A 26,579-nucleotide genomic window follows, 5' to 3' on the forward strand; every position below is an offset into this window, starting at 1 on the left:
ATTTTGATCTGGAAGAGAAAGCTTGAAAAGCAGGCTTGGAACTATCAAGGACTTGGAACAGGGTGAAGGTCAAGGGTGTTAATGTTTGGTTGGGGCCCAGATCTTACAGCGCAGTTAAAAAAAGAAGAGATGTGGAATTCCCCCTTTTTTATTTATTTTAATTGTCGTGTAGTAATTTGCAAGTCAGATGCTGGTTGCATTGTGTTTACTCCCATTTGTGTCCTGGTTACTGCTGCCCTGCTGTCAGTGAGAGAAGGAGGTTCGTGTTTCTCGGGGAGAAAAGTGCAAATGGACTGTGATCTCCCCTGCCAAACTCTTCTGGTGGCCACATGGACACCGTGAATCATCGCTAGGACAATGTGGGTGGTGGAGGAACAACCCAAACACGGCGTCCATCCTTGGAGTGCCTCCAGCAGAAGGCTCCAGCTTGGGCCAGCAGGGTGAGGAGAGGAGCTGCCTGTGCCCTTGGAACTGGGGCAGGTTCAGGGTCCCCAGGTGTGGTGTCCACAGTGCCACAAGGAATGTGTCCCAGCCCTGGATGTGCCCTGGCTGCAGGAGAGCTCAGCCAGGGCAGGGGCAGCCTGTGCTGTTCAGTGTGGAGCTGCTGGCTGGAGGCTTTGGTCTGCACAGTGCCCAAAAACGTGCCCAGAAATTCGATGTCACGGCCCAGAATGCCATGGGATGTGCCAGGGGATTCCGGGAATGCTGCAGGACTCTGCAGCACAGCCCACTGAGGAGGTGGGATGGCATCGGGGCAGCTTTAGTGTGAAGAGAAGGATGCTGCTGGATTGGTTTGATGATAGGATCATGCTTTTTGTGGGAGAGGTGAAAGGAAATTCCAGCACTTGACAGCAGTGTTCCCCTTTTCTGCTAGGCCAGTTCCTGCCCGTGCTCCAAACAGGGAGCTGAAGCCCTTTTTGTAGTCTGACAGTTTCATGAATGATCCAAAAACTCCTGGGGAGTGCAGAAAATAACAAACTATTTTCAGCAGTTAACTCTGTGAACTTAATAACGTGACATTAATGATGCAATTTTCTCAGGCAAATTCAAGATAAAAATAGACAAAAAGCTTTTTTAAAAAAACTTGCAGCGTTTTCCCAGGTTCATTCAGAAGAGATGTTTGCTACTTGAACAAATAAACAACTCTAAATATTGAATGTGAGGGTAACGAGTGTTAATCAGGATTGGCTTGGTTCTGTGGTGCAGATTAGAAGGTTTCTAAAGGCACCTTGTGCCTTCTCCTTGCTGAAAGCCACCGAAGCTTTCTCCCCAAACTGCCCCAGAGTGGGGATTCCAGAAAAACACTGCAAAAACAGGAAAAAATCTAAGGCTCACAGAGAGAAAAATGCAGGCGAGTGTGGCTGCAGAAACGGAGTTGCCATAGCTGTTCGAGACTCAGCGAGACAGGGTGGAATCCAGTGTTTTGGAAGGTTTCCCCGCATGACACAAGATTTTGGAATTTTACAGCTGGTAAATCCTTATTAACACAGGCAGCCACTACTGGCCTGGATCCCCTGGCTCACTGTGGGCTGTGGGGGCGCCTGATGGAAGTGTGCCTGCTCCTGATTATTCAGCTTAATTGTTTAGGGAGAATATTAAAAAAAAATAATCATCCTTCTTGGCGTAAACAAAAGGCAGAGACAAGCTCCCATCACCTGTTGACAGAAAATTGATCCTGAAGAGAGCTGGCATGGGGAGTGGAATTCCCTGTTCTCCCACTTAGTCATCGCATCCTGGTGTGACTCATTTTATTACACGGAGGTTCCCAGTGGTTTTATTTTGAGAGAAGCTTTTGTTTAATAATTTGCACACACACACACAAACACACACAGACAAACACACACTTATAATCTTTAAAACAACAACGAATCTCTTCTGATGAATTGGCAGAAGGAATCGTTTGGAGGAGCTCTGGAATGAAATAGGGAGAATCCTGCTTCACTGTTCAACTACTGTCTTTCTGTTGTGTTTTAATGGGAGTCGAATTCCGCAACAATAGATGGGGAGAGATCTCCTCTAGACTTGTTCTCACAGTGCAAAATGTCAGATTTGGGGCTGGGCTGGCTGGTGGATGACTAATCCATTGCCCTTTTACCTCCCAGACCTTGCCTTGTATCTCTGTGACTCAAACTTCTGTCCTCAGTGCAGTGAAGGCACTGGCCTCTGCCCATGGCAAACACAGCTCCATTAACTGCAGTGGGCAGCCTTGCTTCAGGAAAAAAAAGAAATCCGTGAAAATGAGGCTCAGGAATGAATTTAATAGTTCTTTTCAGGAGTTTTAAATACATTCATGCTGTGTTTGCTGTGAAGTTTGAAGATTATTTTGAAGTAAGAGCTTAGAAGGAGGCAGCTGCTCAGGACCAGATCTGAGCAACCTTGTGCTGACTTGAGGAGCAGAATTACCTCCCAGCTGAAATCAGAATTTGTCCCTGAATTTGTCTGGAATTTGTCCCGAGCAGCAGAGATTCTCAGTGAGGGTTCCCCATCAGCTTTCTGCTTTCCAGAGTGGTTTTGTCCTGCTGGAAACCATTCCCTGCTCTCCCTTTCTTCTGGGGGTGGCTCTGAAAACCCTCCTTTGTTCTCCAGACGTGTCTGTCATCTACTGATAAACGCTGACAGAGAGAATTGTGTCGTGCTTTATTGGAAGACCTTCCAAGAGACAGAGTGAGTGGGGACAATTCCCTGCAGGAATTCCGGGGGGAACTGTGCAGAGATGTGCAGGCACAGCCCCCTGCTCACCAGGCTTCGTTTCTTTGGGGAACCAGCAACAGGTTGTTCATGGAAGTAATTTGTGTGATGCTTGACTGAAAAGCAATGTACATTTGTACATAAAATCACATGCAGGCAGTGGAATCCCATCCAGAGTCAGCACAATAGTATATTTAGTCTTCAGCTGCAGAGAGCTGCAAAGAACATTTCCTGAGCCTCTCAGTCCATCAGTCATGCTTGTTCAAATAAAGCAGTAAGTTTGTTTCTCTGCTAGTTACCGACCCCAAAGTCATGAGTCAGGGATCCTGAATAATGTGTAAAGGCTGTAACTGGTTCAGAAAACCTTTAATTGGCTAATTAAAAAAAGTCCTAGAAGGGGCTGCAGAGAATCACCCCAAACGCTCCTAATGCAGAGTGACGTTTTGATTTCCCCCAGTTTGAAGCAAGACTTTTGGTATGATGGCAGTTCCAGTTAGAAAGGGTAGAATTACCTTCTCCCAGCAGCTCCTTCATTCCCCCAAAGAGTGCTGACACAATCACATCTCTCCTCGGGGTTTAATGCTGAGTCTCAGAGCCCTGAAGCAGCACAAAAATCTCTATTTCCTGAACATTTCACTGACCTGTGGTGTTAAAGACTTGCCAACGAAGACAAACCATGAAATGAGCAGGGAACCACAACAGTAAAAACACTGCATGAGGCAGCCGTGGCTGCTAAAGACCTCAGGGTCTAAATCCAAGAATGTTTTATCATCCTGAGTCCAGCTCTCTGCCCTTTCCAGAGGCAGGGATTGAATTCCCAGTGGTGGAGGTGCAGTCTGAAGGGCACCACACACGTGGACCTGGCTCCTGAGTGATCTGTGTCCAATTCTGTCCTGTCCATTGTTGAGGCAGGTTTGATTCCCTGCAATAAGCAGCTATCTGCACTTGTAGACTTTAGATTAAATTATTAATCAAGCTGGGGTTTGCCATTCTTGGTTTCCAGGCAGGAGCTGTTTGGCTCATTTGTGGCATGACAGAATTACGGGGTAGTTAAGGGTTGAGCACAACCTCCTGCTCAAAGCTGGACACATTTCTGGTGCCCAAACACCACCTAATTCCAGGGAAGGGCCTTTGGTGGGACAGGTTTTGTGCTGGGGATGTGCCCTGGCTGCAGGAGAGCTCAGGATCCAAAAATCCACTTAGGATTTTTAGTACATCCTTACAATAAAAATCTTGGTTTTGTTGAGGACTTTCTCCAAACATCCACTTTAATTTCCTCCTAAAAAAAAAAAAATTGCATTTATGCACTTTCTAAAGGTGATAAATGTGTTGACAGCTTAGAGCAGGTTTTCTTTATTCTGAATTTCCTGAAATGATCCTGAGACTTCTCAGCTTATTCCTCCTGCTCTCCGTGAGCTCCCAGAGTGTGCATAATCAAAAGTTTTCTTTTCATTACCGGGAAAAAGAACAGGTTAAAGCAGAGAGAGAGAGACTTCTGAATGCAGTTGTATTTTTCATTTTCCTCCCAGCCTCCCTCATCCTTCTGCCAAGAGCTCCCCATAATGTGCATATCCAGAGCGGTTAAAGGAAAAGCAAATATTGATTGTCTCGAGCTGAAGTGAAGCAGTGAGACAGATGGAGCCACATCATCATATTTAAGCATAAAGGTCAGGGAGTGAAGTGCAGAGTGGTTAAATCCAACAGGGCTTCAGTGCTCCAGGAGCAGGGATTGCTGCTGCTGACAGATCTGTTAAAAACCTGTGTAGCTGCCACAAATATGGACTCTATCCAAACAGAAGCGTCTATCACGGTTGGGATGATAAACCCAAATACATTTATTTCTTGTTTGCCTTTTCCCATTCTTACTCTTGACCCACACAGACTTTGGAGCCAGCCCTGAACATCATTTGATTTTTATGCTTGGCTTCATTAGCTTTTAGTGCAATTTCAGTGGCTCAGTTACTAAATCAAGTCCCCTGTGGTTGTGGTTGCATGTGTTCCACAGACTGCTCGAATGTGGCAGATGACTTGGAGGCCCCTTTCTGCTTTAGTTTTTGCATGTTGGACCAACAAATCCTTTTGATTCCCACCTTCTCTGTGAAGTTAGTGCCGTTGTAGCTGCACACACTGTTCGAATTTAGCAGCGCAGAAACAAAGATGAAAACATTCTGCCTGGAGCAAAACCAGGGTGAAATATTCCTGCTTGGCTGTCCCTGCTGTCAGGACATCTTCATCTGGCATTGCTGAGACAGCCCTGATGTGTGTGTCTCTATCAGAGCTCTTACTCTGTGACGTATTTTCTTGTTTCCTTTTCCCTCCTCTGCTCCTCAGAGAACTCTAAAAAATCGTCTTTTGGTGTGTTTAGGGGCGTGGGGAGGTTCCTGAAGACACACTGTGATGGTTTCTTTTCTCCAAGGTCACCTAGAAGAGGAATCTCCCCACTGAGCATTTGCTGCCTCGTTATCAGACAGGGATTTGCTGGATTAACCCCCAGAATTTTGGCTTCCCCCTTTCCTGTTTCTGTCTCGGGAGCAGCGAGGATTTGGCTGCATTACCAGGGGCATGCATTGAATATAGCACTGGCCAAAGTGGATGTGAAATGACATTATTTAATGGAATATTTCCCGTGCCTTTGCAGCAGTCCCTTGGGATGTGCTGGCTGCAGTGTCACAGCTTTGCTGAGGCCAGCCCAGCCCCAGCAGCCACGGTGGAGAGCACAACTGGCTCACAGGAGGGGACTTCACACTTCAAATAAGAGAGAGAGAGAGAGAAATCAGAGTTGTTCAGTCCTTGCAGCAGGAGCAGCTGGAAGTGTGGCTCCAGCAGGAGATCCCGGGAAGCCCAGGATCCTGGGATCTCCTGCTGGAGCCACACTTCAGCTGCTCCCTGTTTAGAGAGGAGAATACAGGCTGTGCCATTGCCCAGGAGGGTGGGCTGAGGGAGCCCAGCAGGGCTGGCAGCCCCCTGCCCCAGGAGCCCAGCCCCAGGGAGGGATGTGAGCTGTGGGCTCCAGGAAAAAACTGCCTGGCCCCAGAGTGTGTGAGCAGAGGTGTCCCAGGTGTGGGGTGCTGGGCAGGTCCTGTCCCCAGGGCTGGGGCACACAGGGAGCCCAGGGCTGTGAGCAGAGGTGTCCCAGGTGAGGTTCTGCCCAGGTGAGGTTCTGTCCCATGCAGTGACCCCAGGGCTGTGAGCAGAGGTGTCCCAGGTGTGTGTTCTGCCCTGTCCCATGCAGTGACCCCAGGGCTGTGAGCAGAGGTGTCCCAGGTGTGTATTCTGCCCTGTCCCACACAATGACCCCAGGGCTGTGAGCAGAGGTGTCCCAGGTGAGGTTCTGTCCCACACAGTGACCCCAGGGCTGTGAGCAGAGGTGTCCCAGGTGAGGTTCTGTCCCACACAGTGACCCCAGGGCTGTGAGCAGAGGTGTCCCAGGTGTGTGTTCTGCCCTGTCCCATGCAGTGAGTGACCCCGGGGCTGTGAGCAGAGGTGTCCCAGGTGTGTTCTGCCCAGGTGAGGTTCTGTCCCACACAGTGACCCCAGGGCTGTGAGCAGAGGTGTCCCAGGTGTGTGTTCTGCCCAGGTGAGGTTCTGTCCCATGCAGTGAGTGACCCCAGGGCTGCGAGCAGAGGTGTCCCAGGTGTGTGTTCTGTCCCACACAGTGACCCCAGGGCTGTGTCCTGTCCCTCAGCCCAGCTGGGGAAGAGCTGCCTGAGCTCAGCACATCTGTCAGCTCATTGTCTGGGCCCAGCGCAGAACAAAGAGCACAACAACAGAGGGGAAAAAAAAATGCAAAATGAATTTAAAAATACTCTTTCATTTCCCTTTTCGCCAGAAGCAGAAGTGCTTAAATAACAGAGGACAAAAGCAGCTCTTGCAGAACTTCCAAGAGCTGGGAAAAATAAAAAGCCCTGTGAGAAGGACTGCGTTTAGGAGATTTTGCTCCTCGTCCTGCTCAGTCTGGGGAAGCCCCAGAGCTGCTCCCCCTAAAGCAGAGAGCAGCTTTGCTCCTGGCTGCAGCATTCCCATCCATCAGATCCTTGGGATATGTGTTTCCTGGCCAGTTGAAAAGCAAAGCTTTCAGAAAGATAGGAGGGAGTTCTTTTTCCCCCATCAGTACTTTTCATCTGCAAATTGCAAGGCTAAAAGGCTCAGCGAAATATGAAAATCAAAGGGGTAAAGATTAAAATCTAAAAAAAAAAATTAAAACAAAAACTTAAGGGAAGCACTGCAAAAAAATGTTTCTACATTTAAGAGACCGGATTTTTAAGATATTTAAGAAGCTGTATTTGTAACCAGAGGAAGCAGCCAGTCTGTGAATGAAGGTCCTGTCCCCTCTGACACACTCTTACAGCACAGAGGTTACTGTGCAGCTATTCCATACAGGGGGATCAAACTGTGTTTTCCTCTCTAAACAGAATTCTGTGTGACTGGATGGAGAGGAGCTGCATGGATGTGATCATTCAGGGCAGCCAGGCTGGCAGTGCTTCAGGCTGTCCCACGTGCACTGAGGGGCTTTTGCACTGGGTACAGTGAATATTTGGTGTTTTACCACGGCTTTAGGGCTGTCAGTGGCGTTCTGTGGGAGTCCAAGTGGCTTAAGGCAGCAGAAGGTTTGCTGAGCTGCTGACCTGGTGTGAGCATGAACAAGTTCTGTGGCCCTCTGGAGCCCTCCGCCAGTCAGGCTGCCTGGGCTCAGGCCTGGGGAAAAGCAGATGTTGCACCTGGGCTAAATATTTCATTCCTCAGGTTGGCTAATTTCTACACCAGCATTGAATTTTAATATGTGTGTAAGCTCTTTCCTGGCTGGAGGAGCGCTCAGGGGGGTGTTTAAATGAAATACTTTTGGTTAGGGCTGGGAAGGTGCTTGAAATTAAGTCCAGTTTGGGAGCTTTGTTAGCTTAATGCCCTTGATTTGTCTCTTTTCTTTTCTTTTCTTTTCTTTTCTTTTCTTTTCTTTTCTTTTCTTTTCTTTTCTTTTCTTTTCTTTTCTTTTCTTTTCTTTTCTTTTCTTTTCTTTTCTTTTCTTTTCTTTTCTTTTCTTTTCTTTTCTTTTCTTTTCTTTTCTTTTCTTTTCTTTTCTTTTCTTTTCTTTTCTTTTCTCTTTTCTTTTCTTTTCTTTTCTTTTCTTTTCTTTTCTCTCTTCTCTTCTCTTCTCTTCTCTTCTCTTCTCTTCTCTTCTCTTCTCTTCTCTTCTCTTCTCTTCTCTTCTCTTCTCTTCTCTTCTCTTCTCTTCTCTTCTCTTCTCTTCTCTTCTCTTCTCTTCTCTTCTCGTCTCTTCTTTCTTTAAAAAAATCCCACAGGGAGGTTTTAATGCTGTGATATTCTTCCAGATGGGCAGCAGATCTGGGAAATGGAGGCCACGGTGGACAAAGACAAGAGCCAGCCTGTGAGTATGCAAACACTGCCTGTCCTCTGCTGCAGCTGCTGTGCGGCAGGGTGTGGTCAAGGGGGAGCTCCCAAAGAGCATCTCAGGAGCAGAAAGAGCAGCAAAGCCCAAGGATAGTTGGGTTATTCTGACAAAAAGAGGGAATTCTGCAGTGCTCCTGCATTTGCCATCATTCTGCGTGGTTTATTTGTAGCTGAGACTTTCTCTGTCCAAGCTCAGGACAGCACCAAGTGCAGGAGGGATACACCCCACAGAAACCAACCCACCAGTACCAAAACTCTCCTGGTTCTCCCCCACCTGCCCCTTTGTCCTCATCCCCTCATACTGGGGTGAACTGGGAGGCTCCTCTGGTGGCGCCTGGAGGTGCAGAAGGGGAGGGGCACACAGGAGCCCCTGGGCAGGCTCAGCTGGTGACTCCCTGCCGTCCCCTGGGCTCTTTCAGAGCATGCTCTTCGTGGAGATCCCCGAGTACAGGAACAAGCACATCCGCGCCGCAGTCAAGGTCAACTTCTACGTCATCAACGGCAAAAGGAAAAGGAGCCAGCCCCAGCACTTCACCTACCACCCAGGTAATCCATCCTCAGGCCTCTGAGCCTCTCGCTGACGGATTCCACCAGCGGGGTTTGATTTTCCGCTCGCTTCTTTGAGGATCTAATTGAATTCAGCTCAGCTCTCGGCAGCTGCTCGTTTTTAAAGGATGCCTGTGATTTATGAGCAGGGATCTCCCTCGGTTTGAGGTGTCAGTTATCTTCATCTCTGCCCCATTCACTTGGTGGAAGTTTGCCAAGAGGCTCAGTGGGAACAGGCTCAGTCTGGGACATGATGTGACCCTCTGAAAAATCATGTGTTGCCTTCTCTGACGTGTCCAGCAATAAGAAAACATCAGATCTGGGAAAGGGCTCGGGCAGCAATATATATTCTTCAGAATGAGGCTAGTTGAGGAAAAATATGAATGCTTTTTCTGATGTTCTTCCCCTGGGGGATTGGTGAGCCATGTCACAATAAATGCAACAGGATTACTAATGAGATTCCCAGAATTTCTCAGCTTTCTGGCTGGGAGAAAAAATATTGTGAGAAAATCAGAGCATTGTGTTTGTGGAAAGCAGAAAGCATAAAATAACAGCACCAGATTTTATTCAAGCTTCAAATGATGTCTTAATTTGACTTGTCCCTGAGGGGAGGCAGACATTCATTGAGACTCTTGTTTTGGTCTCCTCCAGCCTGAAAATCTCTGCTCCTCTCCCTGAATTTATGAACTCTGCAGGGTAGCACCAATGTGAAGGGTTTGTGTAGTTGCTAAATTTTGCTGCTCTGGAATAGTCTTGAGAAGCACACTTCCATCTCAGTACAATCCATAAAACAGAGCACTTAGGAGAAGGAATCTTTACTTCCAAAAAGGAATTTTGCAGGAGCGCTGCACGATTTCCATTGTATGGTGTTTCTGTAGTGAGTATCGGGGAAGATTTGACCAAAAAGGTCATTGGAAATGTAGAGGACCATCGTTTACCCCACCAGAATTCACACAATTCTTACTAAATAATGCTCCTTTAAATGATGGTGTCAGACAGTTCCTCAGCTCTCAGCACTGAGGAAACTTTGTGGAGCAGAAACAAAAGCTCTAAAATAGTTCAGCTCTGCCTTTGGTCACTTGTTGAATGCTGGACAGAAAGATGGGGAGTTGTTTATGTCCTGGGATTTCTATTGATTCAGCCTCCTTTGAGATGGAATTGCTGCCTGAAACACCTGTCTGTGACTTCTTATTTTGTCTATGTTCCAGAAGGGCCCTTAAATGAATTAAAACAGGAGCTGAAGTGTTGAATTTCTCGATTTTAGCCATTTGTGGTTCGTTAGTACATTTAAGATTTCTCAAGAACCTCTTAGTGCTTTAAAGAATCTTTCCCGTGGTTGCATGGGGGGTGATTTATTAGACTCAGCGCTTGTGACATGTGAATTTACACACACAAATCTTATAAAAGAAAGGAAAACCTCTCTGTTTGTCCTCCGCTCCTTACGAATAACGTCCTTTGCATGCTTTGTTCTAGTACCATCCATCAAAACAGAGCCCATTGATGACTATGATCCAGCCCTAATCTGCAATCCAGTGCACAGTGCTCTGGGGACAGTAACACAGCCTTACTATTCACAGCACACAATGGCCACCGAGTCCCCCTCCTGCCTGGTGGCCACCATGGCTCCTTGCCAGCAGCTGCGCTCGGGCCTCTCGTCGCCCGACTCGCGGTACCACCAGCAGAACCCGGCTGTGATTTACCAAAGGAGCAAGAGCCTGAGCCCCAGCCAGCTGGGCTACCAGCAGCCCGGCCTGATGGCCACCCCAGTTGCCATTGCAGACGCCCACAGGTCGGTGCTGGTGCACGCCGGTTCTCCAGCCCAGACGTCAGCCGTGCTGCATCACTCCCCGGGCCACCAGCAGTCTTCTCCTGTCATCCACTACTCGCCAACCAACCAGCAGCTGAGGTGTGGCGGCCACCAGGAGTTCCAGCACATCATGTGCTGCGAGAATTTCGCCTCCAGCGTGGGCAGGTCCAGCCAGCCCCAGGCCAGCCAGGCGCAGAGGCTCAGCCCCAGCTCCTACCCCACGGTGATCCAGCAGCAGGGCCAGAGAGCAGCCAAGAATGGGCCACCAGGGAGTGAGCACAAGGACGTGCTGCCAGCTGGGGTGACCATCAAACAGGAGCAGAACCTGGACCAGGCCTACCTGGACGATGGTAAGTGCTGTGCCCCTCTCGGGGGTGAGTTGTTGGAGGGAGGGGACAAGGGGAGAGTTCTCAGTCGCTCCGTTCCTCGGCGTGGGCCCTCTGATGGCTGTGACATTTGCTGTGTGTTCAGCTTGGGTTTGGCCTCTAATTGACATTTGCTGTGTGTTCAGCTTGGATTTGGGGCTCTAATTGACATTTCGTGGCCGTTCAGGCTGGATTTGGGTCCCTAACTGATATTTCCTGGCCATTCAGGCTGGATTTGGGTCCCTAATTGACATTTCCTGGCCATTCGGGCTGGATTTGGGGCTCTAACTGACATTTCGTGGCCGTTCAGGTTGGATTTGGGTCCCTAATTGACATTTTGTGGCTGTTCAGGCTGGATTTGGGTCCCTCACTGATATTTCCTGGCCATTCAGGCTGGATTTGGGTCCCTAATTGACATTTTGTGGCTGTTCAGGCTGGATTTGGGTCCCTAACTGATATTTCCTGGCCATTCAGGCTGGATTTGGGTCCCTAATTGACATTTTGTGGCCGTTCAGGCTGGATTTGGGTCCCTAACTGACATTTGCTGTGTGTTCAGGCCAGATTTGGGTCTCTGGTTAGGTGCATTTTTGATAGATGGCAAAGCCCTTTGGCCCCTCACCCAGAGGAGCCCTCTGCTTGCTCTGTAGCACAGGCTCAGCTGCCAGCTTCAGCTGGTCCCATTTTGTTCCCCTTTGCCAAAGGTTCCCATTGCCAGTTTGGAAAATGGCGGATCCGAAACGAAACTTAATTATTTTATTATATTATTTTATTTTTTTTTTCCTATCAGGGCAAAGTCCACTTCGTGAAATGCCCTTGTACATTTTGTACCAAAAAAAAAAAAAAAAAAAAAAGCCCATTGAGCAATTTATCAAGGCCTGTAATGAATGGGGTAGTGCTGCAGGCAAAACCATGGCAGATGTTCTAGATGAACAGTGGGACATTGATAAGTAAAACAATGCTGTGCCTTTGTTGTGAGCCAGCTGATTTAGCCTTTAGGAATGACCATAAGTTAGAGGGAAGCTTTCTTTGAACATATCCTGCTTTTTCTTAGGTAGGCAGCTATTGGCAATCTGCTTGATTGAGTTCTTTTATTAAAGCATGTTTCTGGCAGGAGGAAATCAATGCTGAATTAATGGTGGAGCTGGACACTGCAATCCCAGAGAGCAGCAGCAAAGCCAACGTTGATTTTAGTGGGAGCAGAGTGGGGCTGCTGGAAATACTGCTGCAAATGCAGGATGTTCCTGTGCAGGAAGTGCAGACCTGGCTGTCACGTGTGGGAACTCTGCTCTCCTCTCACTTCCAGCCTCGATCTCCTGCCTCTGCACCACGATGTGCTCCAGGCACCCATTAATTTGGGATTTTTGCTGCACTTGCCTGCACTTGTGAGATTGTGACATTCTGACTTTCTTCAGCCTGGGTGCTGAGTGCTGTGAGGGTGTGCAGCCTTCACTGCTGGGTTTGTGGGCAGAGGTGGGATGGTTTCCTCTATCAGCTGTGTCTGCAGAGTGCTCGATGCAGCTTTGGTGCCATCACAGTAAAATCTGGAGGGTTTTTACCGGTTCCCTCCTCTGAGCAGGAGATTTTGGTGTTCTAAATTTAACTTGGGAGATTCAGAGAACTGGGCATGATCATTTCCTTTCAGGGAATTGGGTATGATAACAAAGCAAAAAAAATCTTTCTGACAGGAGAACTGAACACTTATTTAGGGTCTTTTTAATATGAGAAGCTGGGAGATTCTTCCACATTTCTAAAAATACTTGGTACACACCTTGTGAAAGAAAGAAAAGAGAAAGAATCTTGAAGTAAAAACTAACTTCAAAGACAAGCCATAGTCCTTAAAAGTCCCACAGACTTAAAAGTCTTAAAATAGACTTAAAAGAACCCCCAAGATGGAGTGCAGAGTTAATTTTCCTGAGTTTTGAAGGAGTGAGACCCAACTGCAGCAGAGCTCACCAGGAATGCACCAACCTCTCTGCCGAGGGAGCCATCAGAACAGCAGCAGCTGATAGTGAACCCCCAGACTTGTGCTTGGCTGACTGGATCATCCTGAGCTGATTCCAGCCTCAGATGGGTTTATCAATCACGGCACCCAAATCAGACAAGGTGGGGCACATCAGTCTCTGGTGTGACCTCAGTGAGTTCACCTCAGCTGGAAGTGTGACTTGGAGAATTGTGATTTACTTCAGGGCTTCGCAAAGCATTTCATTCTGAAACGTTCAGGGCTTGACTTGAAAAGCCACATTGTTTGCTGCTGGGGGAGAGTGACTCAGAACATAACAAAAGCCATGTTTTTCCTGACTTAGAAAGTTTAGGTTTGTGCTTTATAGCATTAAAAGGAAGCAAACCCAACGGATTATGGAGGCTTTGCCCTGAAATCCCTTTTATCCAGAAAGCTCTTGGGGGATACAGTGAGCTGAGAGGTCTTGCTGTGACCTTGGCACGAGAGGAGCTGCTGCTGCTGCTGCCCAGGCTCTTGGGCAATCACTGCTGCTGCCTCTCACTTCCCTTTGCTCTTCCTCCCTTCCCCTGTGTTCCTCCTCGCTCTGCCTTGTTCTCCTTTCTGCACGGTTCTGCTGACGGTCCTTTTTGTCCCTGTGCTCCTGTGGCCTCCTCTCCTCGGCTCCTGCCCCTGCTGAGCACTCAGCCACAGTGTTCTGGGCTTTGTTTCTATCCTGAGCTTTGCCACAAACTCCTGGGACGATGCCCCAGGCTGGCTGTTCCTCGTCCTGGAGCTGGTGCCTCTCCGAGTGGGCACACTGAGGGTGTCTGGGCTGTCCTGGGGCTGGCCAGAGCCCAGCATCCCCCAGCTGACACCTCTGTTAGTTCTCTTCACCCCTCTCTGATGGCAGGACCCCTCGTTGTTTTCTTCTCTCCCCTGCAGTGCCAATAAGTCATTTGTCCTTCCTGAGACCGTGGTTTGGTTTTGCTCAGAGCCTTCGCTGCTCCACAGGGCACAAAACACTGAGAACTCAGCACATTTAACCTGGAAAAGACAGGAGCTGTTCCCCCTGTGCAGGAGGGTGCCAGGTCTGTGAGCTCTGCAGGTTGGCTGCAGCCCAAGGCAGGGGCTGCCAAGGATTTCCCACCTCCTCAGATGGGTTTTGCCCTGTGCCAGGAGTGCTTTGTGCCCTCCCCAGCCCCTTGGGGAGGATTTCAGCAGGTCTGGAGCTGCTTTCTGCCCCTGCTGCAGATGTACAGAGCTGCCTCTTGCTTTCCTGCAGGAGACGCTGGCCCCTCTGCTCCTCCTGCAGCCTCAGGAGGAGGTGCCCAGCCTGTGGCGCAGCTTCCCAGGCAGAATTCCAAATCAGGGTTCCAGGAAGACTCCACTCCCAGCCACAGAGGGTGGATTTGGATGTGCACCCACCAGGGGCTCATGCAAGTTCAGCATTGCCACACATTACACACACTCCTGATTTCTCTGTGACATAGATATATGTGTAACTTTCTGATTTCAAACACTCTGAAGAATCCCCAGAGGAAGGGACTGTTCATGAAAAATGGACAGGGAAACCTTGGTTACACACCTCTGCCTCTGAGATTGATTGCTGGAATTGCTTTGGGGGTGACTCAGGGATTACCCCGAGTGTCAGGAGGATCAGCAGGTGTCCAGGCAGTGATCAGCCCCAAATGCAAGTGAAAGCCACGGGGTGACAGAGTTTCAGCTCATTTCAGCCCAGGCCTCATCTTAATATCATTCACAACCGAACCGCCCACGATGGTAAAAGTTACCCAAACAACCACAAAAACAGGTTGACAAATAGAATGTCCTTCCTCCAGCGCCCTCAGAGCACCGAGAGGAACCTTCTAAAGCACAAAGTGCAGCTCTTTGCAGTCCCCAGAGGGGGTGACCCAGGGCTGGGGACACTGGAATGGGCCAGTTCCCCTCCTGGGACACAGGCACAAGGCTCAATTCCCTGCACAGATCATGGCCCGAGTGCTCTCAGCCTGCCTTAGGTCGAGATCTTCTCTGCAAAGAAAAATGATTGTCATTACTCACGTAGCAACTGTCTGACCACATCTGACACTCCGAGGTGTCTGCTGGATCCAGCAGCTCTGAATTATTTTTGGTGCACAGTAATGGGGAGGAGAAGGGCAAGGCAGATGGTGAGCGGCGCTTTATCAGGCTGCTGATCAGCAGAGATGGTTTGTAGGGAGCTCAGGTATTTCGCAGAAAACTTCAGCCACGTCAGATGTTTCTTTAGAAAGCGGCTGTGCAGGATGTGCCCTGTGGTCCCTGCTCATCACCCAGCGCTCCAGATCAGCTCCCTGACAAGCTGCGTGTTCACTGGGGCAGTTCTGCTCAGCCAGCCCCGTGAGAGTGTGTTACATGCCCACATTTCCTCTGTGTGTCCTTTCATTCAGCGCCTAGAGAACACCCAGTCTGTCCCCACAGAGGCATGAGATGAAATTCATGAATCCATCTTTCTGATGGAAAAGGAGGAAGGGTTTTTTTTTGTGGCCAGCTCTGTTGTCCTTGGGCAGGGAGGACTCTGCTGGGACTGTCAGAGGGCAGAGCTCCTTGCTGCTGGCCAGTCCTGAAGGCTCTGGATGGATGCTGGACATCCTGAGCGTGCTGCTGGTCCTCCCCAGCCCTGCCCGAGGATGGACAGGGTGACACTGAGCCCTGGGGGTCCCAGGGGACACCCTCTGGAGCTGCACTGGCAGGACAGGTCCTGCTGGTCCTCACTGCTTTTCTCTCCAAACACTTGGAGAGGGTTGATGTCCCGAGCCCATCCCCAGACTGCCCAGAGGATGGTGGCTTTAGGGACATGTTTTAGGTGACTTGTCGTTCTCATCCCGTGTCCTGCAGAGTTAAGTAGCAAGGCAGGGCAGAGGGGAAATGCTCTTGTTTCCTGGCGTTTGTAATGGGGGTGAATTTGAACCCCACTAATGGGCTGGGGTTCAGTTTCCAGCAATAATTTGCATCTGAGAAGCCACGCTCTGTTTTTAATTAGAGCTACTTTGCATAGAAGGTGTGGTCACTTCTGCTCAGGCAGAGTTTGACTAAGAGTGAAGCCTCTGTGTTCTCCAAAACATTTTGCTCCAACACTCGAGCAAATCTGTGTGTTCATCAGGCTCATTCCTGCTGCTCTGACTCACATTATTACAGATTTTCTGTTCTCTGTGGGACCGTGCAGCACTCCCTTGGTACACTGCAGCTTTATTTTTGGGTCTCTGCTCTCGTGGGTTTGGGTTGTGTTAGGATCTCCATGCCCCTGTCCTGTGTCTTGCTTTTCTAGAGGCAGAATAAAAAGAGAACAAAAACGTGGTTCTGCTCCCAAAACCCTGAAGTCTGCTGGCAGGAAGTAGAAAGATCAGTCCATTAGGAGGAAGGTCTGGGTTCAGTCTGAGTTTGGTCTTTCAGCAAAGTATTTAACTTCCCTGGTTTTCAGTTCACCATAATTTAAAAGTGCCTTGTCCTTCCCTCTTGGACAATTAATTTGTGTTAATAACACACACTCAGAACAAAACCTGCACTTGCATACCTGAGTAAGAATTAAGTGTTTTTACTGTCATAAGCGGGCTCCATCTGATCTCCTTCTTCACCTCCAGAAACAATTCCCTGTTAAAAAGTTCAGACAGATCCAGCCCCGTTCGAGGGCTGCCCTTTCCCCAGCAGCCTCAAAGCATTAAACAAAGGCAGAAAAAGAGCCACCCATACATCCCAAATCGGCAGCGAGAGGAAGGAAGAAAATGAATCGAGTGATTAAAACCATCGTGCCACTGGCACCTCTTTGTTCTGGAGCTCAGGAATCTTTAATTGGTGCAGTAAGTGCCCACGGGCGAGTTGTGTCACAAAGCGTTTCCTGCGAGGAACATGCAGAGCCCATTAGGAGCCAGAGCTGCAGCAGGGGCACTGCTGGGCACTGCTGGGCATTCTGGACACTGCTGGGCATTCTGGGCACTGCTGGGCATTCTGGGCACTGCTGGGCACTGCTGGGCATTGCTGGGCATTGCTGGGCACTGCTGGGCATTCTGGGCACTGCTGGGCACTGCTGGACACTGCTGGGCACTGCTGGGCACTGCTGGGCATTGCTGGGCACTGCTGGGCACTGCTGGGCATTGCTGGATACTGCTGGGCATTGCTGGGCACTGCTGGGCATTGCTGGGCATTACTGGGCACTGCTGGGCACTGCTGGGCACTGCTGGGCACTGCTGGGCACTGCTGGGCATTGCTGGACACTGCTGGGCACTGCTGGGCATTGCTGGGCATTCTGGGCACTGCTGGGCATTGCTGGGCACTGCTGGGCATTCTGGGCATTGCTGGGCATTCTGGGCAGTGCTGGGCACTGCTGGGCATTCTGGGCACTGCTGGGCATTCTGGGCACTGCTGGACACTGCTGGGCACTGCTGGGCACTGCTGGGCATTGCTGGGCACTGCTGGGCATTCTGGGCATTGCTGGGCATTCTGGGCAGTGCTGGGCATTCTGGGCACTGCTGGACACTGCTGGGCACTGCTGGGCATTCTGGGCACTGCTGGGCACTGCTGGCACTGCTGGGCACTGCTGGGCACTGCTGGGCATTCTGGGCACTGCTGGGCACTGCTGGGCACTGCTGGGCACTGCTGGGCACTGCTGGGCATTCTGGGCACTGCTGGACACTGCTGGGCACTGCTGGGCACTGCTGGGCATTGCTGGGCATTCTGGGCATTCTGGGCATTGCTGGGCATTGCTGGGCATTGCTGGACACTGCTGGGCATTGCTGGGCATTGCTGGGCATTCTGGGCACTGCTGGGCACTGCTGGGCACTGCTGGACACTGCTGGGCATTGCTGGGCATTACTGGGCATTCTGGGCATTGCTGGGCATTGCTGGGCATTCTGGACACTGCTGGGCATTGCTGGGCACTGCTGGGCATTCTGGGCATTGCTGGGCACTGCTGGGCATTCTGGGCACTGCTGGGCACTGCTGGGCACTGCTGGGCATTGCTGGGCATTGCTGGACACTGCTGGGCATTCTGGGCACTGCTGGGCATTGCTGGGCATTGCTGGGCACTGCTGGGCACTGCTGGGCATTCTGGGCACTGCTGGGCATTGCTGGGCACTGCTGGGCATTGCTGGGCACTGCTGGGCACTGCTGGGCATTCTGGGCACTGCTGGGCACTGCTGGGCACTGCTGGGCATTGCTGGGCACTGCTGGGCACTGCTGGGCATTCTGGGCACTGCTGGGCATTCTGGGCACTGCTGGGCACTGCTGGGCACTGCTGGGCATTGCTGGGCACTGCTGGGCACTGCTGGGCATTCTGGGCACTGCTGGCACTGCTGGGCACTGCTGGACACTGCTGGACACTGCTGGGCACTGCTGGGCATTCTGGGCACTGCTGGGCACTGCTGGGCATTGCTGGGCATTGCTGGACACTGCTGGGCACTGCTGGGCATTGCTGGGCACTGCTGGGCATTCTGGGCACTGCTGGGCATTGCTGGACACTGCTGGACACTGCTGGACACTGCTGGGCACTGCTGGGCATTGCTGGGCATTGCTGGGCACTGCTGGGCACTGCTGGGCATTGCTGGACACTGCTGGGCATTCTGGGCATTGCTGGACACTGCTGGACACTGCTGGACACTGCTGGGCACTGCTGGGCACTGCTGGGCATTGCTGGACACTGCTGGGCATTACTGGGCATTGCTGGACACTGCTGGGCATTCTGGGCACTGCTGGACACTGCTGGACACTGCTGGGCATTGCTGGGCATTGCTGGGCATTACTGGGCACTGCTGGGCACTGCTGGGCATTACTGGGCATTGCTGGGCATTGCTGGGCATTGCTGGGCACTGCTGGGCATTGCTGGGTACTGCTGGGCATTACTGGGCACTGCTGGGCATTGCTGGGCACTGCTGGGCACTGCTGGGCATTGCTGGGCATTACTGGGCATTACTGGGCATTACTGGGCACTGCTGGGCATTGCTGGGCACTGCTGGGCACTGCTGGGCATTGCTGGGCATTACTGGGCATTACTGGGCACTGCTCCTCCTCCGTGGGCAGCATCCCACCAGAGCCTCTGCCCCGAGTCCCCAAAGCCCCTCGCAGGGGTCCCAGGTGCCCCCTTTGTGGGCTGCCTGTTACCAGCTCAGAGCACTCCCTTCTGGGCAGGCAACAGGCCATTTTCAGTGGTGGCTTTGAAATACTGGCAAAGGGTTGGTTAAAAAAAATAAAAAAATTAAAAAAAAAGAACTTGTTCGTGCAGTTGGGAATTGAAAGCTTCTAAACCACAATAAAGTCCTTTCCCAGACTTGCTGTCCATTTACTCCAAGCTCGTGGCATTCCTGAGACAGTCTGAATCACGGGCAGCAGACAGCTCTCACAAAGGAGACCATAGACACCCATCTGGTGGGAGGCATCTGCCAAAATAGACCCTACATTTACTTTTATTCCTTCAATCCACTTTCAATTTAAAGGGATAATAACAATAACAGTTTTCACTCCAGTGCAGAGAAATGGTCATGAATTCAAATTCCTCCACTGCAGAAGCAGGCAGACAGCCTTGTCCCCAGCTCTGGCTGAAGCAGGATCAGAGCTTTTGAGGGACTTGGCTCCAGCTGAGGCAAAATTCAGCGGTAAAAGTGTCCCTTTCCAGGGGAATCCCAAACTTCCAGGTGTGCAGGAGTGGCTAAAAGATGTGGCAGTGAAGGGGGGGTCTGCAGAGCTCCTGTCCCCTTTCTCTGCCTTCCAACAGGCTCCTTCCTTGGGGACAGGTCTGGGGCCAGAGCAAAGCTGTTGTGTGAGCAAGTGTGTGAGGAAAAGGGATTTCTTAGGAGCTGGGGCTGAGCCTGGGTGCTTGACACAGAAATTCTTGCAGTGCAGTCAAAATCACAAGAGTTTTGACAACAGGTTTTAAAAGTGGGGACTTCGGTGGTGAGAGATGTGCAGCTAGGAAATGATTTGTGACAACCCCGTGCAAAGCAGGAAAAAGGGGCTGAACTCGTTCTGGGGCTAAATTCTCCGTTTGGTGTTGAAGCAGAGGAGTGGAAGCCTCGAGCAGGGCTTGTTTTACCCTCCAGCAGCTCAGCACAGAGCTGGGCTGCTGAAGGTGCTTGGGGTGGTTTTTTTTGGGGTTTATTTTGCTAACACAGCTCTTATGGGTACAAACCCTGGTACAGACACAACTCTGCTGGTGTAAAACCTGGGATCAGCAGAGCTCAGGCCGAGCCAGGGAACCTCCAGCAGCTCTTCCACTGAAGGGGTTTGTGCTGGGGTGACTCTGCTCGGGCTGGGGGTTTGTGGCTGAGAGAATAAATACAAATGTAAGGAGAAGTAGGAGGGATTTTTATGTGGCCACCTCGAAATAAATCCCAGTAATTCCCAGCAGAGGGGATGCACTGAGCTGGGTTCAGTGCTGAAGGATGCTGTACCTGCAGCAAGGTGTGTGTTTGCCTCCACTGACAGGGAGGGGGATAAAATCCTTTCAGCTCCCCTTCAGAGTGAGCACGCTGTAATTTAGTATTAATTAATCAGCGAGCTAATTCACATGCACACGGCAGCTCCAGGCTTTTGGCCGATTCTTTGCAATTTCATTGCAGTCCTTGGAATATTAATAGCAATTTAAAAGTCCTCATGCAGGTGACTTTTCTTACTGATCTTTTCATGTCCCATCCAAGAAAAAAAAAACAAAAAACAAAAAAACAGAACAACTAAAAATACAAACCTGGATATTTTTGGGGCTTTCAAAATTCAGACAGACCAAAAAAAAAAAAAATGATGCAACTTTAGGGGCGGGAGGTTTTGATTGCATGATTTAAAACGCAGTCTCCTGATTGTTGGAGGGCTGAGTCACCCACCCTGAAGCCAGGGTTTGGCACTGCTGCTCCTCACAGCTCCACTCGGTCCAAACTGGGTTCGTGTCAGGAATGTGCAGAGGTGGGGAAAAGGTCTTTTCTCCCCTTAAAGCTCCGTGTAATAATCGGGAGGATTCAGCTCCTCCTGCAATGGCTCTGGAGAAGGCAACTCGAGTCCTTTCTGAGCTGCACTGTGAAATGTTGGGAGCAGCTGCAGCTGCTCGGAAAAGTTTGGAAAACATCTGCACTTTTTATTTTTTTTTTTTTAAACTGTTGTGAAATCAATGTGCCTGGCAAGAAGAACCATCTTAAAGATCTGCAGTCTTTTTTCTGGTGCGAACTGAGAAGCAGTTATAAAGTCTTCTACTTTATAACTTAAAGTTTTTCTGCTGCAGAAAAATGCCTGGATTCTCAGTGTTACTGGCACAGACTTCCTCAGCTCAGGTCACATCCTGCCAGGGAGCAGAGATGGTTACTGGGGGACCTTTTAGACCTCTGGTCTCACAAGAATGAAGCCCTAGAATGGATTAAAAAAAAATTAAAATTGAAATCAAATTTTTTCCACCTGTTTTTACCTATTATTTAGGAATAACAGTAATTATTTATTAGTAATTATTATTGATAAATAAGTAATTATTTAATTATAATTAATTATACATATGGAAATATAACAAGAATTTATAATCAGTGTTTATTGAGAAACCTCTGGGCATTTTTAAATGAAGAAAACGAGGATGAACCATCCGAGTTGGTTTCCTTAGGAGAACCCAGAGCACTGAGAGCTGCTTTTCTGCCCAGCAGAGGCTGGTCTGGCCTTACACCCATTTTATTTCTGGCCCAACCACTTTATGGCTGTTTCCTCACCACTTCCAAGAGACTCCTGTGCTCACATTTGGGTGCAGTGAGGCTTGGAGGTGTTTTTGAGGCAGATGCTGAGGATGATCCTGGGCTGGCTGTGCTCAGTGACCTCATGGGTCACTGCAGCCCCTGTGATGTGAAAAGCAAGCAGCACATCTGGAGCAGCACATCTGGAGCTGTGCCAGGGCGAGAGCCAGGGATAGGGGAAGGACAGCTGGGGGAGCAGAAAGCTCCCCTCAGCAGGTCAGCTCCTGGCTGGGCTTCGCAGGCAGGTGCTGCCTTCCACACTCTGACACAGCTTTGTCCGTGTTTGCCAGGGAGAAACCTGAAATGTAAAAACGATGCACTCGTGCCTGAATCATCACTCCCGGTCCCCTGGCTTTCCGTTTTGCCGGCACAGAGATCTGGGCTTACATCCAGCTGGGAATTTCCCAGATGACTCCTGGCTCTGAGAGGGGTCTGCGCTAGAACCTGAAGTCCAAGTTTTGCCAGTTTTGCAGGAATTCACATCCCCCAGTCTGTGTGCACATCTCTGAGGGATGCTGCAGTCTGTTTGGGATTGAAACGCTGATATCTACAAATTTGCATGACTGATGGTCTGCAAATGACTGAAAACTCGGTCTGGAGTTGGATTTAACCAGTGCTGGGTGTAGAAGAGTTAAATCTTCAGCTGGAGTCAAACCGGCGAGGATCAAAGGGCTTCACCATGAGCGGCTCTTACTGAGCCAGTGACAAACCCGGCTGACACTCCCCATCTTCTTACAGGTTCTCCTAATCCACGCTGTTCCCATTTTAATCAAGCCGTGTCCTTTTGTGGATTTTTAATTTGGAAACTCCATTTTAATCAAGCCGTGTCCTTTTGTGGATTTTTAATTTGGAAACTTCACGCTCCAGAATATAAACTGAACTCTGCCTTCAGCTGGACAAACACGACTTCTTTAGAGTGAGATTGCAATCAGAGCTAGATGCAGTGAGGATTATTGACTTCTGCCTGTGGATGTTGGAGTGCTGGGCTTCCAGCTGAGGGGGAGTTTTCCCACGTGGGTTATTGTCAGGTGGGAAGGTGGAGGTCAGAAGGGGCTGCCCCTTGCTCCTGGCCGTGTTGGTGTTGGTTTGGTTGTGCACCAAACACAGCCTGAGACCCTGCAGAAGCTGTGGGGTGATGTCCCTGCAGCAGGGTCCTGCTGTCACTCATTGGTGACTCGCTCTGACTCTCCAAGGAGTGACTTGGGCCAGGGGCAAGAGCAGCAGTAAATGAGAGAAGTGTGAGTTTGCAGTGGTTCCCTGTGATCAGCTCTGCCGGGGGAATCCAGTCAGAGATTCCCAAATTGTGGTGTGCTTTGGTTTGCTTTGGTTTTCTTCATGATGAATGACTTCATCAGCCATGAATGAACCGAGTCAAACGTGGGACAGATCGTGAGACACACGAATGACTCCTGTGACATTTGCAGTGTCTCGATGGGGGCTGGTTTATTTAGGTGGTTTCTAAGCTTCTCTGGAAAGAGGCAGAATGACTCAAAGAAGGGGGAACCACTTCATAAGTGTGGGGGTCAATGGTGAAAGTATGGTGACAGTAAATGGTGACAGTTAAACCTCCCTGGGCTCAGCATCTGTCATTATGAGCAGCACAGAGTCAGTTTTTTGGTGAGCTCTGAGCTCCAGGAGACTCCACAGGCACAGGGCCAGAGCTCTGGGTGCTGGACAATCAGCCATTGCATTCCCTTTGTGGTCAGAAAGCTCCCAGTGCTGGGTCTTCATCAGCCACTTGTGGGCTTCCAGCTGTGGCCAGCTGTGCACAGGGCTGTTCTGCTGCAGTGTCCCTGCTCTCCAGTGAGCTTGGGACTCAGGGAAATGCCCCAGTTCAGGTCACTGCAGATTAAGTTATTGGAATTCTGTACAAATTGATTTTTGCAAAGGCTGAAAATAGTCTGGACACTGCAGACAGATCCAGGCTTAAATCAGGACTGAGGCAAAGCTGAGGGGAAGCTTTGAGCAGCTGCATTTTTTAGTTGTAGTTTGGGCTGTGTGTCTTTCTTCCTTAAAATTGCATTACGTTTTCTCTTACCTGATTTGTCCTGCACCCCGGTTCCTGTGCTGTGAGTGGGGTGCTGTGTCCTTCCTGCACCTAAGACTGCAGCAGGGGTGTTCAGCTGGGTCACCTGAGGCCTCATCTCAGGTCATCCTGCACCTTCAGACCCCCAATAACTTAGTGGTGGTTTAAGGTATGTTTTCTTTATTAAAAAAATGCCGTTGATTTTTATACAGGTTTTTCTTCAGGACCATTTTTATAGGCTATTATTAAATACTAGTGCACAACCCTAGTGCTGTGTCTGTTTTAGAAATTACTATCTCTGGGCCGTCGTTTTGTGCTTGGTTACACTTTATAGCTCTTCCAAATGAATGCAAAGTTTAGATCAGGATCATGACTTCAGAGAATTTCAGGCTGTTCAGGTGACAGTCTTGGTTTAGGTGCGGCACTAAGAGCTCCTCCTCTGTCATGCAGAACTCATCTCTGCTTTCAGGACCAGTGTCTGTGCAGGGGCTGGAAGGAGCCTCTCTGCCAGCACCCTGGCAGATAACCCAGCCCTTAATCCCGGTGAGAGTGCAGGAATTGTCAGCTCCAGCAGTCTGTGTGAGCAGAAGAAGCCGTTCCTTTCCTCCTGAGCTGCTGCCTGGGGTTTGTGGTGGGTGCAGTGCCCCGGCTCAGCCTGGCAGGATGAAAGGTTGGCACAGGGCAGAGCCTGTCTCCTCACCACACCACGCTCCTTACTGGGGAGTCCCTGTCTGCATGAGGCAAAAAAAAGAAAAAAAAGCTCTGGCAGAGCAATGAGCGAGGGAATGGATTTTGTTGTGTTTCGAAAACAGCGCGGCCATCGCCCGGCCAGAGCCAGTGTGTTGTGATAGCAAAACAAGTTCTATGGAAACCATTGTGAGCCCCGGCGAGGCTGCCCAGGAGAGTTGGGGAAAGCCTCTTTTGTTTGTTGTGCTTGGCGTGGCTGAGCTCTGGATGAAGATGCTTTAATTTGGTGGGGAGACCCAAGAGAGCATTCCTGTTTTTCCATAGCAGAAAAGCCTTCCAAGCTGGCATGAGCGTCCTCTCTTTCCAGCTGCTCCTTTCCAAACACACTGTGCCTCCTAAAGATAGTCTTGACAGTGGCTGGGGCTGGTGGAAAACATGAAGCTTGCATGGATTAGCCCAGGAATTCATTTGGGCTGACGAATTGGGTTTCCCTCTATAAACAGCAGTGGTGTTTTCATCCTCTGGACAGCACAGGCAGCTTCACATCCTCTGCTCCTCGCCCAGCCCAGCTGAGAGCACAGCAAGGCTCCTTGTGGGGGATGCAAAACACTGTCCAACCAGGTGTCTGCAGCTACCTCCCCTCTCAGACAGGTTTTTTCCAGCCCTTAGAAGAGGTGGGGGGATTATTTTGTTGGTTGTTATTTTTTTTACCTCCCACTCCAGTTTATTTTTCTTTCCAGGTAAAAGGGAAATTGGAGTAGTCCCTTCTCTCTGTGACCTTCCAAGCAGCCCCACACCATGTATTTTCTTTTCTGCTTTGTTTAATTTGAAGTACAAAGTGTTTGGCACTACCCTGCAGGAGCTGGGGGTTCTCTGGGGAGGATTTTGCATCCCTTTTCCCCCCAGGGCCCTGCAGAGCATCACTGCCTCCGGGGTCATCCTGCCCCTGGCAGGGGAGAACCCCCAGCACTGCTCCAAATGCACTCTCCTCTATCATTTACACTCCCTTTTATAGCTTATTTAATAAATATAATGATGAGGGGTTATTAATCACCCCTCATTGTTCCCGTGGTTGCTCAGGAGGGGGAAGACGTGAAGGCGAATTTTGTGCTGCATTTGGTGGTGGTTTGTATTTACCTGGCTGGTCAGGGGTGGATGGTTTTATCCCTGAGGAACTGAGCATGGAATTGTTGTGGAGAAAACTGGGGGATGTGGTGTTCAGCTGTCAAATGGAAGGATTATTCAGGTAGTAAAGTTCTGTCCCTTAACTTTGCCTGATGATGTTTTCACATAAATAACCCACAGCGCCTTAAAAAAGTGTTCCTTGGAAATAAGTCTCAGCAAACCCCTCGGAGCTCTGCAGTCTTCCCTGCCCTCTCAAGGCACTCTGATCCAGCCTGTCCTCTTGCTAAATCTCAGAGAGCATTGATTTTTTTTTCCCATCACAAGATGGGATTTAAAAAAAAAAAAAACAACAAACCAACAACTAAAACTGCAAAAAAGCAGAAAACCAGAAAGTGGGCAGCGATGCCACAATGGTTTGCAGTTTTATGGAGGAGTACATATTTGTGCAGCCTCCACGGTGCCCTGGTGTGATTGCACGGGAGGTTAGCCCCATCAGGGTGAGGGCACCCCAGGGTGCTCTCAGGACAGGCTGTCACCTCTGGTGACAGGGGTTTGCAGCTGGAGCATCAGCCCCACGAGGCAAACAGAGCCCAGCAGATTCCCAAAAGGCCAGCAGCTGGCTGCAGATGGCGTTCTGGAATGAAGGAAAAGAAAAGCCCAAAGCAGTTGGTGTCTTGTCCCTGCCCATGCTGGGCACGGGCTGGGAGAGAAACAAAACAACTGGGGCTGGTTTTGGGCAGCTGGAAATGAGAGGGGGGATCCCCACTGGGGACAGTGACCCTCCTGAGCCGCAGGAATTGCCTCTCCTTGTGGCCAGAAGCCCACCCTCCGCAGTGAGCAGACCCTCTGGAGGCTGGGGGCTGCCTGCACTCTCCGGGTGATTTCCAGCCCCGAGATAAACTCGGTGATGATTTTCGGTGGGGATTAGTCACGCTCAGGGGTTGCTCACAGTGCTCTGGAGGGGACCCCAAGGAAAGCCCCGTGGGGTGACCCGTGTGTCACCCAGGCAGGGCAGGGCACAGGATGGTGGCTGCTGACTTGGCCGTGGGACATGAGCCAGCTCTGCTGGAGGGGGCTGTCCCCAGCCTCTGCTGGCTGTCAGCTCAACACAGGGCAAGTTTTCAGTTCTGTGCTGTTCCCTTTGCCCTCTCCCTGCACCCACTGGAGCGTGAATTGTTCTGAAGTCACCGAGGTTTAACCACCCACCTCAACTCGAGCAAATTTGAGCTTCTTGACCGAAAAGCAGAAACAGGCAGCCTCTGGGGTTTTT

General features: G+C 50.1%; 1 protein-coding gene across 2 annotated transcripts in view; it reads left to right on the top strand.

Moving 5' to 3' along the window:
* The window catches only part of NFATC2 (nuclear factor of activated T cells 2), a 70,773-nt gene that overhangs the window by 32,383 nt on the left and 11,811 nt on the right, over positions 1-26,579 (top strand). For both annotated transcript variants that reach the window (XM_066330952.1, XM_066330951.1), the window contains exons 6-8: positions 8,016-8,071; positions 8,514-8,640; positions 10,114-10,797. In XM_066330952.1, the coding sequence (XP_066187049.1) occupies positions 8,016-8,071; positions 8,514-8,640; positions 10,114-10,797 (867 nt within the window). The remainder of the gene's footprint in view (positions 1-8,015; positions 8,072-8,513; positions 8,641-10,113; positions 10,798-26,579) is intronic.

The sequence above is a fragment of the Sylvia atricapilla genome, chromosome 16, assembly GCF_009819655.1.
Source record: "Sylvia atricapilla isolate bSylAtr1 chromosome 16, bSylAtr1.pri, whole genome shotgun sequence".
Taxonomy (NCBI): domain Eukaryota; kingdom Metazoa; phylum Chordata; class Aves; order Passeriformes; family Sylviidae; genus Sylvia; species Sylvia atricapilla.